Here is a 14,632-nt window from a genome sequence, read left to right as displayed (position 1 = left end):
ACATCTGGTGTATCCATATATTCACACTGAGCTCTGTCTCTGTACACAAACATGCATGTATGCACAAAGAAGGTGACATACACAAAAATAATAAAATTTGGATCAGATTCTAGCTTAATTCCAGTTGGTTCCAAAAGACTACCTCACTCCCAGGTCCTTGTGAATATGTTCTGTGTTTGCTGAGTTAAAATAAGCCGTTTAAATATTGGAGAAAACAAACAAATACCGAGTACATTTGCTGCAGCACTTACACTGACTCATAGAAAGGGGCAAAGGGGGGCTCCTGGGTGGCTCAGTGGGTTAAAGCCTCTGCCTTCGGCTCAGGTCATGATCCCAGGGTCCTGGGATTGAGCCCCGCATCGGGCTCTCTGCTCCTCGGGGAGCTTGCTTCCTCCTCTCTCTCTGCCTGCCTCTCTGCCTACTAGTGATTCTGTCTGTCTAATAAATAAAATCTTAAACCTGGAGGTTTAAGGGCCTAGACTCCAGAGGACCCGTGGTTGGGCTGTGGTGGGAAGGGAAATATTTGTTCCAGGCTCTCAGCCGAGCATGCAGAGCAGCCTGGGTGCCCACCACTGAGCTGTGAGATCGCAGAGGGCGGAGGCCGTAACTCAGCCACGGTATCCTCACTGGTCTCCATTTGTTCAGGCTGGAGACCCAGTGCAGCTTGCAACTTGGACTTCCAGAAATAATGGTCTGGAATGTGAAAAAGCCTCTCCTATGGCATGGAGTGAAGAGAGCGGGATACACACTGTGTACATGGTTTAATCCTGATTTTGCTATCAGAAAATGGGTATTTCTTGATATGCATAGGAATGTTTGCATAAAGGAAATACACTGAAATGTGATTTTATTTTTTTATTATTTTTTTAAGATTTTATTTATTTATTTGACAGACAGAAATCACAAGTAGGCAGAGAGGCAGGCAGAGAGAAGGAAAGACTTCCCGCGGAGCAGAGAGCCCGATGCGGGACTCGATCCTGGGACCCTGGGATCATGACCCGAGCTGAAAGCAGAGGCTTTAACCCGCTGAGCCACCCAGGCGCCCCTGAAATGTGATTTTAGATGTCTTCTTTCTTTCTTTATCCTTCTTCTATTTATTCTTCTTTATTTATTGCCCTAATAGTCTACAATAAACACAAAGTTGCTTTTATAATTAAAAAAAAAACTTTAGGGGTGCCTGGGTGGCTCAGTCGGTTGAGCTGCTGCCTTCGGCTCAGGTCACGATCCCAGAGTCCTGGGATCGAGTCCCATGTCGGGCTCTCTGCTGATAGAGCCTGCTTCTCCCTTCTCCCTCTCCCTCTGCTGGCTGCTCTGTCTACCTGTGCTCTTTCTCTCTGTCAAAATAAATAAATAAAATCTTTAAAAAAAAGAAAATAAAAACTCTAATTTCTTTTAAAAGGTAATAGAGGCTGAAGTAGAACTTTTCCAAAGAAAAGTTGTGTTACCACCCACCCTTCTCCCAAATGCCAGGGAAGAAACTTTCTTGTAGACCCCACAGCAGCTTCTGGCCCGGCCATGGTTGTGTACCCTATGACAATACAGGGCTTGGGGTCTCATGGAGGAGGCCCATATGAGTGTGTTGTTCCAGACAGAAATGTACAGACTAAGCTTCCCAGAGTCCAGCGCTGTGCGAGGAGCATCAGAGCCAGCAGGTGCAAAGGGAAGGCAGTACTGCTCTTACACCTTTTATACAGTAGGCTTTTCTGGAAGACTTTTTTCCAAAAAAGGATTTAATTACTTAAAGTAAGTAGAGTGATCTGTTCCAACCCCCTCATTGTCCTGAGGCCCACAAAGGAGTGGACTTGCCCAGGGTCACAATCAAGTTCATCATATTAGAGCTAGAGTGAGGTCTCTGGAAAGACAGGCCAGAACATTCCCGGTTCCTGGCCCTGTTCGAGCTTAAGCATGAGATTTTTGTACAAGGCAACTTTGGAGGCCTCCTTGTAGCAAAGCCAAGCCAGCCCTTTAACCCTTTTTAGTTTGAGAGCAATAAACATCCGCTTCCTTGATAATTTTTGACAGGTGGGGATGTGACTCCTTCTGTGGCGCTCTAAGGCAGAGAAAACAAGAACACATGGACCCCTAGGGAACAGAGAGGTCACCTGGTTCAGTCCTGTCATTCCACCGAGGAGGGGCACAGTTCCAGGGAAGGGAAGAAACTCCCTAACATTACTCAGGAGGTTCTTTCTGGAGCTGCAGCTGCTCCAGAGGAAAAAAGATGCCCATTCATAACACTAACATATCATCCTTTTTCTACAGAAGAGGCCCTTGAATCCCAGACAGGGGCACAAGTTATCCCAAGACACCCAGGGAGGTAGGGGATAAGTTGGTACTAGTCCATAGCTCTTTGGACCCTCTAACTCCCAATCTAGGGTCATAGCCTCCCTCCTTCTCTGCTCCAGCTTGATATGGCTTTTCTGGTTGTCTGTGCAGAGCTAGTTGAGAAATCTTCTCCACGATGGCAAATAACCATTTATTTCTTTCCCACCTGTCCACAGGATCATCCGGACGAAAGTACAACAACCACCGAACCAGCCAGTCCCAGCTTCCAGTCACAGCATAGGTAAGAAGAACTTTTAAAAAAAAATTTAAAAATCTAATGGGCTCCAAATATTCTAAAGAACTTTTAATCATTCTTATGGACAGATAATTCTGCATAAAACACTTCGGCACACGTACTAATGCGCCTTCTTTGTCATTCTCCAAGGGCTGAACCTGGTAAATGAATTTTATAAATACTGCTAAAAGGTTTTGAATTTTACTGATTATTATGATAAATAGCTTTCACCATGAGACAGAAAATTGAAATCTAAGCCAAAAAAAAAAAAAAATCCACTAATGGGGGTCTATAGAATGTCAGATAATTAAAGTAATAAATCAAGAAAGGGATACTTATTCATAACATTTTCTGCATCATTAGTCAGTAAGTAGTTTTGAATGTGTTTTTTTCTTCTATCAACCAGCCCTTCCACAATTCTTTGTGCACTTGCAGTCTTGAGTGAAGATGTGGCAAAACTTCCCAAACTTTCTCTCTCTTTCTCTCTCTCCTCTCTCGCTTCGATCTCATATACTCCGTGAACGGTTGAGGGCTGCCGTGGGGGTTTTGACACTCACAGGGGATAGTCTATGGGAGCAGCGCTTGGAAGCCTGGGGGTCCTTTTGAGGAGTCCAGAAGTTTCCCCGTGCCTTTCCTTTCCCCATAAAGACTGTGAGATGACAGTGACATATGTCACTGGGGGTAAGGTTGTTCTCCTATAAAAGAGTGGTGGCCATTCAGTAAGCCTCTGACAGTCCCTATTACTGTCACTTAATAATGTCTCAGACTGTGTAATGTCGCTCCCTCTTTAACTGCAAACTTGAACTTCCCATGGTGATGGGGGAATGGGTAGAGGCCAGGCTTATACTTCCAGCTCTGCCACGAACTCATCCAGTGAACTGTGTAAGTCCCTTTACTTCTCTGAGCCTTAGTTTCCCCATTTGTGGACTGAGAGACACAAATGAGATGCTCCCTGAGGTTTTGGTTCTCCATGGTTGCCTCTTTGGATAAAGGTAAGAGAGAATTCCTCCCTACCATAAAATAAATTTTTTTTAAGATTTTATTTATTTATTTATTTGAGAGAGAGAGAGAGAGAGAGAGCATGAGCAGGGGGGAGGGGCAGAGAGAGAGGGAGAAGCAGGTTTCCTGCTGAACAGGGAGCCTAATGCAGGGGCTCCATCCCAGGACCCTGGGATCATGACCTGAACTGAAGGTGGATGCTTAACTGACTGAGCCACCCAGGTGCCCCTAAAATAATTATATAAGACTGATGAATCACAGACCTGTACCCCTGAAACAAATGATACATTATGTGTTAATTAATTGAATTTAAATTTAAATAAATAAATTAAAAGTAAATAAATAATAAATGAATAAATAAATAACTTTCCTTTAGTAGTCCATTCAGAAAGTGTTTGCTAAGCCCCTGCTTTGCAGGAGACTGGTGTTTTAAAGGAGGCAGGACTTAATCCCTGATCTCAAGGGCTTCTCAGTCTGAGCAGGGAATGTAAGAGAAGTTTGCAAAACACTGAGATAAGACTCAAGAAGAAAGTACAGGGCATTGTGTGAGCCAAAGGAAAAGAACTACCAGCTCTCTTGGCTGGGGTGAAGAGGGTTGAGGAGGGTTCCTGGGGAAATGTTTGTGGCTGAGATTTTTCACTTGTAGCTTTAACTGTTTCAGATCAGGGAACAATGAGTATCAGACTAAGTACTGATACTAGTGCTACAGTTGGGTTAGAGGAACAATTCTACTTGTAGGTCAGCAGAATGCTTTGTTTCGTCTCAGCAATTTTTATAAAAGATCCATTTTATATGTGTACAGCCCCTTATAGCTTACAAAGTTACTGAGGGCAGAGGAAATAGAAGTTGAGAGATTGATTAACTAGCCCAAGGGCACCCTGCTTTGTACGTGGCAGAGCCGAGCCAGGACTGGAACTTGGGTCTTGGGAGTCTAGTGCAATCACAAAATGTCATTGGCTCTGTTGGCAACATGGCGAGCCTTGACTGTACGTGGTGGTTGTTTTTTAAAGTACCAAGTGACTTGTGATCTTCTTTCTTCCTCTGTTCTTTGCACCTTAATACAGAAAAGATTGTGAGATTTGCATAAATCTATTTTGAGGAGCCTCTTCTGGTGAAGGAAAAGAGAAGTTAACGATTTCTACTTCTGTGTCTCCTAAGGAAGATCTAAAAATCTAACTCAAATATGAGAAGAAAGGCACTGTTCCCTCTAGGTCTGTAGGAGCAAGAGCTGGATATGCTCCAAGGAAAGCAACAAACAACTTCTCATGCAATCACCACCATTTCTTGTAATTTCCTACACTTTAGAGTCAAAGGCGGCTCCACCTGCCTCCAGCTAGTTATAGCCCAAGGAAATGTGTCTGAGATTGGTTTGTAGGTTTTAATGAACCAAGAAAGAATTCCCACAGCCCAGAAATGGAAATTCAGCTGGAGAGCTTGCGAGGACCCTGACGACTGACTGACTGGTCTTTCCCTTGGACTTTGGGGTTAGGAGTTAATGTGAGACTTGCATGGAACTTCCCCTCCCCAATGCTTATCCTTAGGAATGTAGACACCTGGCTTCAGTCACCCTAAGTGACTAACCCCGGCTCATTTCCGGACAGGGGGAAGTCTAGACTTGAGGTCAGCAGACCCGAGGCTAAGCTCTAGGGCTACTGCTTACTGGCTAGATCACTCTGAACAAATAAATCCCTTTACCTGTGGAGCCTCCTTTACCAAATGGAGAAAATAATAGCATTTTAGGTTGTTAGAACCATCAGATGAAAAGCACTGCACTAATGTGAAGCATAGAATTGTCTTTCATGATTCCTTAACGAGGAACAGTTTACTCGAGAGGTTCAGACTTCAGTTTCTGAGCTCTGTGGCCTTGGGCAAGTCACTTACCGTTCTCTGGGCCTTGGTTCCCTTACCTTTCCAATGAGATAATAATACTGCCTCCCTTATAGGATTGTTCTTAGAATTAAATAAAAAAATGCTTCAGTAATGCCTGGCACAGAGGAAGTTCTCAGAAAACGTTAGTTATCATTATTCTGTATGTCAGTGAATAGGATGTGTGCACAATATAGAGTCTATTCTATAGCCTATCATTATTGCATAATTAATATTAAATACTAGAATCCAGGTAAACTGGAAGGAGAAAAGGGTGAGGAACTATAAAAAGAAGGGATGGATTGCCGTTTGGAGTTTTGTTGGCTGTGTGTAGGAATGGGCAGGCCCTCCCGTTTGCAAGGAGGGGTAGATTTGTAGCACGGACTGAACCTGCTTAATGAGTCATCTAGGTCTTTTTATTTTAGCCAAGGCTGGTGGTGGGCCCCAGCTCCCCCCTCTCTCTCTTCTCCATTTCCCAGCTTCCTGCATCCTTAGGCTGGGATTGGAGCGAGTGCCCTTCTTCTTCTTCTTCTTTTTTTTTTTTTTAAGATTTTATTTATTTATTTGACAGAGATCACAAGTAGGCAGAGAAGCAGGCAGAGAGATAGAGGAGGAAGCAGGCTCCCTGCTGAGCAGAGAGCCAGATGCGGGGTTCCATCCCAGGACCCTGAGATCATGACCTGAGCTGAAGGCAGAGGCTTTAACCCACTGAGCCACCCAGGCACCCCGCGAGTGCCCTTCTGACACTGTCCCGTGCTCCCTTCTGCACCGCCAGTCCTGTTGGCAGCCCATCCTCTCCCTCTCACCGCCCCCAGCAGCAGAAAACCTGGGCAAACGTCCCCCTGGAGGCTGCTCACAAAGCCCAGGAGTAGCAGCTGCGGTGGGGCGAGTGTCCTCAGCACACACTCAGCACACTCCCTGCGCCCCGCACTCCCCTGCTCGGCAGTCAGTCGCATCAGCCCAGTGCAGGGCTAGCGCCTTTGTTTGGGCTGGCCGCCCAAAGCACCTGCCCGCCCGCCCCTGCAGCCCTGACCGCCCCTCTCCCTCTGCACAGTGTCCACAGGCTCCGTGACGCAGGTGTCGTCGGTGAGCACGGACTCGGCCGGCTCCTCGTACTCCATCAGCGGCATCCTGGGCATCACGTCCCCCAGCGCCGACACCAACAAGCGCAAGAGGGATGAAGGTAAGAGATGGCCACACAGCCTTGTCCGGGATGAACCCGCCCGGCTCTGCTGTGGGGCGATCAGTTGGGGGCGGAAGCGAAGATGCCCACTGAGCACCTGCTTGCCTGCAGAGCCCCTGAGTCCCCAGGTGGAGGGGACGCGCGGGAAGGGGCTCAGTGCTCTGGGAGAGGCAACGGGGCTGCGAGCTGGGAACTGGGGGCTTCCCACTGGCCTGCCCTCATCTTTACCCCTTGGCTGGAGGAGAGTGGGCCTGGCACAACCCTTGTGGCCTGAGCTTGGTGGTGAATGAGAAGACCCCTGTGCAGATCTGATGCCTGAGGGCAGGACGTGAAGGGTGTGCGCATGTCCTTGTCCCCTCTGTACAGGAGCACTAGGGGTGCTCAGGAAGGGGTGTCGGGTGCCCTGCCCTGAGAGGTCAGCGGGTAGCTTCTGGAAGGGCTGTGCACACTTTCCCAGGAAGGCCTCCAGCAGTGGTGGTGCCGGGGGTTGAGGAAGTGAATCATCTCATCTCTGCCCCTGGGTCTGGGAGGAAGGAGTATGGTGCCCCCCCCACCCCGGGATTACAAAGATGACAATCTTCCCAGTTGGTTTTTCTCAAACCCCATGTGCGTCTGCTGGCTGGGTCTCTGGAGCTGGCCATCTCCATCCCGGACACTGCCCCGCTTTACCTGGCTCTCTGTGGCCTGGACAGGCTGCCAGTGTGTCTGACGTTAATGGGTTTGAGAGGAGAAACGGACCCCTGGGAGTCTGTAAGACCTTCGTCAGGAAAGCGAAAAAAAAAAATGCCTATGGTTTAGGGCCTGAGAGCCGCGTGACAGAAATCTTGATTCAATTATTCTGTTCCTCGGCACAATTCCCTTTCTCGGCTCCCTGTAAGGGATGTATGTTCTCGTGAGCACATGCCTAAGTACTTAAGATCTGTAACTAGAAAATTGAGTCAGCCCAGCGGTAGATTGGCCTGTGGTCTGCGTGTTCCGGGAGTGCAGAGGCTCGGCCTGGGGCCTCCGTTTGGAGCTGAGGGGGTGTGTGGGGGTGGTTCACGGCTTCGGGAACCCACCTCACCTCTTTCCACTGTTCTTGCCACTTGGAGCAGATGTCAGAAATCTTTAACTCAGCGGGTGTTGTGCTGTGTTACCGCAGGAGGCAGTAGGCCTACCATCTCTGTTGGTTTATGGGGTTGATGCTGTCATCTTTTCTCCCATTGTCACCTGGACGCGCAGCAGATGTGCCCAAGCTGGGACCCAGCTGTGTTTGATCACGGTGGAGGGGTGGGTTGTGTGACACTCCCTCACAGGCTGAGGGATCCCAGCAGAGATTTTTGGAGAAAAAAAAATCTGGTTTGATGTTTACCACCAAACAGGTCCTGATTTGGGGGAGGAGGGCTGTTTCACTGCGTTTGTGGAACACCGTACTGGCTTTCAGTCTCTGATCAGCGGCCACTGTTTAGCTTCTCATGCTGCTTTTAAAGGTCTCAAGGGGCGCCTGGCTGGCTCCGTGGGTAGAGCCTGTGATTCCTGATCTTGGGGTTGTGGGTTCAAACCCCACACTGGGTATGGAGCCTACTTGAAATAAATAAATTTTAAAAATAAATGAAATAGTATTGAGTGGTCAGAATGCAGGTGTGTTGTTGGTCTAGACTGCTCTGTGCCATCAAGTCATTCCTTGAGGACGGTGGCCCATTTGGGGTATTGGCCGTTAAGAAGGACAGTGACAGATGGAAATGTGTTCAGGTGACCCTAACCTGGATAGACAGGAGTCTGGATATCATAGTACCTGGAAAACATCTTGAGGCTCTGGGGTTGTTTTGATACAATGAAGAATGAACAGGGCTGGATTGTTGCTTTCAAATATTTGGGGGGCTGGCACGGAAGGTGCGAGGAATGAGACTTTGCTGTTGGCCTTCAAGGCCAGTGGGCAGCAGATACAGAGGGGAGTTCAGCCCAGTGCAAGAAAGAACATGTAAATGTGAGAGTGTCTGGGGCAAACTTGAGAGGTAGTGAGTACCCTGTCACTAGAGGCATGGAAGTGCGCCTAAGTGAACATGTGCTGGGGCTGCTATAGAAGAGTGTCGAGAATTAGATGTGGGTGGGATTCGATAATCTTTGAGATCAAGTCCTGATCCCCAGAAAGACCTGGGAAGTGATCTATTCTGCGGTTTTGGGGCTAAGGGAGAATGATTTGATGACAGTACTGGAAGCTGACAGGATTGGTAAGAGAGGAGGCAGAGCTGGCAACCAGAGCCTCCCTCTCTCCCCATCTTGCATCACCAGAGTGTCCTGAGCAGGGAGGTGGGCAGAAGTGCTCTTGTTCCCACCAACACACTGTCTGGGAGGAGTATTCCACGGTGCTCCCTGCTGCCCTTTCCTGCCCTCTTTATCTCCCTGCATCCTTGCACTGGCTTCAGGGGGAGTTAAAGAGGCAGAAAATGCCACCTCCATCTTATAGGGGAGGAAATCGAGGCACCAAAGAGTTCTGGTGACACAGGTGGTGTGGCCGGGGGGGTCTGGAAGAGCTGGAGAGCCCCCGAAGGCTTCAGTTCCCTGGTATTTTCCCACTATCTATTACCCCTGGGTCCCTCCAGAGAGATGCTTTGAAGGCAGAGCAGCCTGGGGCTGGGCAGAGCCTGGGAACAGCGTGTGGAAGAGTTTCAGGCAGAAGGGCCTAGAGAGTAGGTTGGATGCTGCCAAGAGTGTGGTGAGAAGGTCAGAAACCAGCATTGCTGAGTCCATGGTGGGGCTGGCCCCTTGCTGCAGACCATGGCACTGTTTTCCCCAGGAGCCCTTGGCAGCCTGAGGGAAGGGCCATGAGGGAGAGAGGCATAGAAGGCCAAGGGGAAGAGGCCGAGAGGAATCCTCACTCTCATTTCTCCGATGAGGAGACTGAGGCCCTATAGAGTGGCATTGCTCGCTCCATTCTGCTTTGCAGTCATCTCCAGCTAGGACTTGGGCATTTCCTGGTGCCGCTCTTCTGCCCAGGCCTCAGGGCTGGGGGTGGTGGTCATAGAGTCTAGTCACAAAGGGCTGCCCTCTAGAACTCATGGGCTGGTGGACAAGACTGGCAAGCCCAAGTCCCTCCACCTGGCAGCGTGTAAGTTGCTGCCATGACGGACAGTAACACCAGAGCGAGAGAGCAAGGCAGGGAGGGGCTGATTCTGACCAAAGGGACCCAGGAAGCCTCTTCCTAAGAAGTGGCCCTTTATCAAGGCAGGAATATTTTATATTGCTTCTGTTTTTAAATTTAAAATAATTAAAATCACATGAAAATTTAAAATGGAGCCCCTCAGTTGCATTTCACCGTGTTTAGGAGCCTCCTTACATGCCCAGCGGCTATTGTATTGGGTAATGTGGCTTTGGTACAAGTGCTTGGCACATAATAGGTGCTTAGTAAGGGCTCTTTGGTGGAATGGGTCAGTCCTCTGCCTGTTGAGTGTTCATAATTAGTAAGCGGGGGGAATGGGTAATCTCAATCTGGAGGGTTTCTCTTTGGTATTTTGGGCTTCCACAGAAAGCTCTATTTGAATAAAGAGTTCTGTAGTAAAAACAAACAAGTTAGAACAACTGTTTGGCTAGTGGATTGCCAACGGCCCTTTCAGTCTAGAAATTCTAGGACTCTCCCTGGGATGTTTGCCTCCAAGATTGGCTTCGGGGATATGGCCACTGTGTCCGAATCTCAGATGAGCTGTGTGTGGCTCATGTGGCAGAGAAGGCCCTGGGGCCGCTGAGAGCAGAGCTGGGGCTGGCAGCAGGAAGCTCCGAGGAGGCAGAGCACAGCTCAGGGCCAGGAACAGCTTTCAAACAGCAGCCAGGCTGGGCCAAGGATGAGAGCACTCGGTTGTAAAGGTAATGAGCTCCCTGTTATCAGATGTATGAGCAGGGGCTAGACAAAGGAGAGACAGGAGAGCCAAATAAGGCATTCTGATTTGGACTCCATGAATTTTTTTTTTTTTTAAGATTTTATTTATTTGAGAGAGAGAGAGATAGCAAGAGAAGGAATACAAGCAGGGGGAGTGGGAGAGGGAGAAGCAGGCCTCCGGCTGAGCAGGGAGCCTAATGTGAGGCTTGACCCCAGGACCCTGGGACCATGACCTGAGCTGAAGACGGCAGCTTAGCAACTGAGCTACCCAGGTGCCAAAGGACTCTGTGACTTTTGAGACCTATTCCAATCGGGGGAGCACGTGCTTCTCTGGCTCTCTGTCTGAAAGTGGTTCTACCTATTTGTTTTTCCTTCCTGCCGCCTGACTCGGAGGTGGCCATCCACATGGACTTGACTGGGCAGAGGCCACACATCACATGGTTTCTCTCCCTAGCCTGCTCTTTGGCACAGGGCACAGTACCCAGAGATGCTCAAGGGGCTTGTGGATAGTACTGAGGGTCAGGGTGATGTGCTGCCCAGATGCAGCCTCCTCCCCTCCTTGGGCCAGCCTAAGAGCTTTCACAGAGAAGTCTCCAGGATAGGCTTCAGGAATCCCACTGGGCAGGGGGTACAAAGCCTGAGAGCAGTGATTCCCTCCCCAGGGTGGACTTGGCAGAGAGGCGGAGCTGTGAATAGTGGCCATGGGTGAAAGGGCAGCCCCGACCCTCTGTTTCTTCCTGGGCCTTTGATCTCTGGTGGGGCCTCTGTTCACCATCTCTGGGGCTCCCATTTAGGTCCCATCGACTTCTCCCTCCCTCAGCCCCCCAGAGTTTGAAAGGCCCTGAACACACCAAGGTCAGCCGAGTGAAAATCCCTTTCACTAGCTCAGAAAGCTGCTCAGTCCAGCACCAGCGTGGACTGTGGGAGCCTGAGTTGCTTTCTGGGCAGGAGAGGATACACTGCAGGTAGAATTTCTGGCCTTCTGGATCCTGGACTGCTCTCTGCCTGAAGAGGGCACAGGAAAGTCATCTAAAACCGCTAGGTGACCTGTCCTTTCCGAGAGATGCCAAGTCTAGCAAGACCATTGAGGAGAAGTTTGGGGGCATTTAGCAGGGGCTCCTGTCATGACTGGGTCTACCCCTCTTTCTGGGGGTGCCTGTCTCTATGTCTTTGTATCCCTCCCCATGACTTTCATTTGGGGGTGCATCTGCCGCTGTTTATGTTAATAGACTTTTTCCTGTGTCTGCTTCTGTCTCCTGGTCTAGCATTCTCTCTCTTTCTCCCCCCACCACATACACACTCTGTCACACACACACACACACACACACATGCCCTCTTACACACTCTCACAACACTCTCTTCGTCACACAATCTCATACAGATACACACACTGCACACACAAACCTTCACACACACACACACACATACACACACACACTCTCATATACAAATACACTCTCCCACACCACATACACACACTGTCTTTCACAACACTGTCATACACTCTTTCACACACGTTGACGCACACCCTCACACACATACACACAACTTTTACATGCTCAAACACACGTTCACACTTCTCTCTCCCTCTTCTGGTGTTCGTCTTGCTATCCCTCTTACCAACCCCCTGCTCCTCTCTCACTCAGGTTGGAAGCCCCAGCTCAGCCCTGCTCTGCAGACCTCCATGGGAACCACTGCAGGGAGGGAAGGACTTTCAGAAGCCCCCAGACCACAGGCCCCCCTGAGCATGAACAGACCCTGATCATCTTCTATTAGGACCCCTTTCCTTGCCGGACACTCAGACCCTGCCTGCTGCTTCAGGGCTTGGGATGGAAGGCTGGAGCAGAAGGTGCGGAGACCCCTCTCAGATTTCCCAGAAGGGAACGGGATGTGTGGAAAGGTCAGGCTTCCTGAGTTAGGACTTATAAGCAGCCCCCCCACTTAAAAAAAAAAAAAAGATTTTATTTATTTATTTGACAGAGAGAGAGAGAGCACAAGTAGGCAGAGAGTCAGGCAGAGAGAGAGGGGGAAGCAGGCTCCCTGCTGAGCAGAGAGCCAAATGCAGGGGGGGGGGGGCTCCATCCCAGGACACTGAGATCATGACCTGAGCCAAAGGCAGCAGCTTCATCCACTGAGCCACCCAGGCGCCCCTATAAGCAGCCCTTGATTCCAAAGATCTCTGATCTCTCTGGAGAGCCCCAAATAAGACGGTGAGGCATCGAGGAAAGGACAAGGCTCACAGGCCAGGGACAGAGTGATGTGAGGACTTCTGTGGTGACATCTTCTGCAAGTTACTTAATCTCTCTGACCCTCTACTTTATCATTTGGAGAACATAGGCAGCACAAGCCTGTCGGGTTATTGTGAGGATAAAATTAAATCATCAGAGGGAGACTGGGGCCAGAGTGTGTGAGGCCAGCCCCCGGCTGAAGGCAGGCTGGCCCCAGTCAGAGTTCTCTCTGGGCGACTGCCCACCACCAACTTCCTGTTTGTAAGACTGGTGTGGCATCAAGACTGAACAACAGTGCCCCCACGTGTCGGCAGCAAAATGAAGGGCCACTTGCTTTCCTTTGCTTCCTTTCCCTCGGGATCTTGGTCTTCTAGCCTCCGTGATGGAAGAATAAAAAGATCCAGTCTCAGTTTCCCACAAAGAGAGCCCCTAGGTACACAGGAGAGGTTCCAGGGTAGAGCACAGAAGGCAGACCACCTGCGTCTGGGGGAGATGTAGGTGGGGTCACCAGCGTGGAGCTCAAGACTCCCCTGTTGGAGGAAAGAGCCTTGGAGAACATCTAAGACAGGTCATTCCAGTCATTATTCAGCAGGGAAAACAAGCTTGGAGAAGAGAAGGGGTCCAACCAGGTCACAGAGTAAAAATCTGGAAAACCCAGAGGGAGAGAATGGATTCCTCAGAATGTCCTTGGTATCCTGCTGCTGTTTGATGTGATCTGTTTCTTCTTTCCCATCTCTCCCATTCTCCTGGGTCTGGCTGCTGCCCCCATTGTTGAAAGCCACCAGCAACCCCATCAGCCTGTGCGAGGCAGGTGGGGGAGTTGCAGGGGAGGGGAGCCAACTCCTGCTGATATTCCAGGGCTAACCTTAGCTCTTGGCAATGAGCCCTGACATTCCTGCTTTGCTTCCCACATCTCTTCTTCATCCCTTCTGTGCTTCCACTCCCTGTGCCTCTCTCTGAGATCTCCTGTCTCTGGGCCATTCTCCGCGCAGGGCTCTCCAACAGGAATGCAGCCCTTGATGCTGGTCTCTTCACCTGGCCTGGTTCCCAGAGCCAGCCCACTCCCTGAGGGGATTTCCAGTGTTGGACCAGTAGTCCTTTGCAGCTGGCTGAGGCCCTCAGATTCATCAGGCCCAGGCTGGAGGCCAGAGAGGCTCTGCAGAGAGGGAAGGAAGTGACTACCATTTTGTCTCGATCTTTCCTGGGGATTCACCAGAGCAGACCCCATTCCCTAGCCCTCCGTGAGGTGTTCCCTGGATGTCTCCTCAGGCTGGCCATGCAGGGGCCCTTCTCTGAGTTCTTTTTCGGTCTGTCTGTGCAGGACTCAGAACCAGGGTGCTTGCCGAGAGAGGTATCACTTAGAAACCAGGTGCCAATGGCTAGCCTGATGGTCATGCTCTACTTGGCTTGCCTCACATTTAAAATAATTTTGAATGAGTTACTGACATTTAAAAACTGGGAGGTTTCATATATGGATGTTTGGCTTTTCTTGGGAAAAAACCCCCAAAACCCCAATCTGGCGACCCAGGGCGGACTTTCCCACATAGCAACAGCCGTGTGTGGCTGTTGAGTCTGCGGTCTTCACACTGCTCCTTACTCCACTTGCTGGCCGTTCACTCATCTTCCAGTTTTCTCCACCCGAAGGCTTTTGAGTTTCTGGAGCCCCAGGATGGACCCTGAAGAAAAAGTCTGAATCCAGTCTGTGGCAGCGGAAGCCTGTGGGAGGCAGCACCCTGACCTGTCCCAGTGTGGTTGTGTGTGGGGGTGGGGAGTGGTCAGGGAAGTGGGGAGTCAGTTCTTAGGCCAGGGGTGGGTGAGGTAGGGAAGGCAGCGGGGCAGGGTCAAGGAGCCACACCTCTTGTAGTCCAAAACAGTGAAACTGAGGTCCTTCAGTCCACACCCAGCAAATGGGGTAGTCCAGGCTCTGAGCGCCTAGGCCTGGCCTC

At 50.0% G+C, this 14,632-nt stretch overlaps 1 protein-coding gene across 6 annotated transcripts in view; it reads left to right on the top strand.

The window, feature by feature from the left end:
• Positions 1-14,632, top strand: part of PAX5 (paired box 5) — a 200,929-nt gene that overhangs the window by 30,279 nt on the left and 156,018 nt on the right. For all 6 annotated transcript variants that reach the window (XM_082694881.1, XM_082694879.1, XM_082694884.1 and 3 more), the window contains exons 4-5: positions 2,499-2,563; positions 6,477-6,605. In XM_082694881.1, coding sequence (XP_082551007.1) covers positions 2,499-2,563; positions 6,477-6,605 — 194 coding nt within the window. The remainder of the gene's footprint in view (positions 1-2,498; positions 2,564-6,476; positions 6,606-14,632) is intronic.

Source organism: Mustela nivalis (assembly GCF_964662115.1).
Source record: "Mustela nivalis genome assembly, chromosome: 13".
Classification (NCBI taxonomy): Eukaryota; Metazoa; Chordata; class Mammalia; order Carnivora; family Mustelidae; genus Mustela; species Mustela nivalis.
Note: the sequence above shows the minus strand (reverse complement) of the source record. Positions and strands in the feature narration are given on the sequence as shown.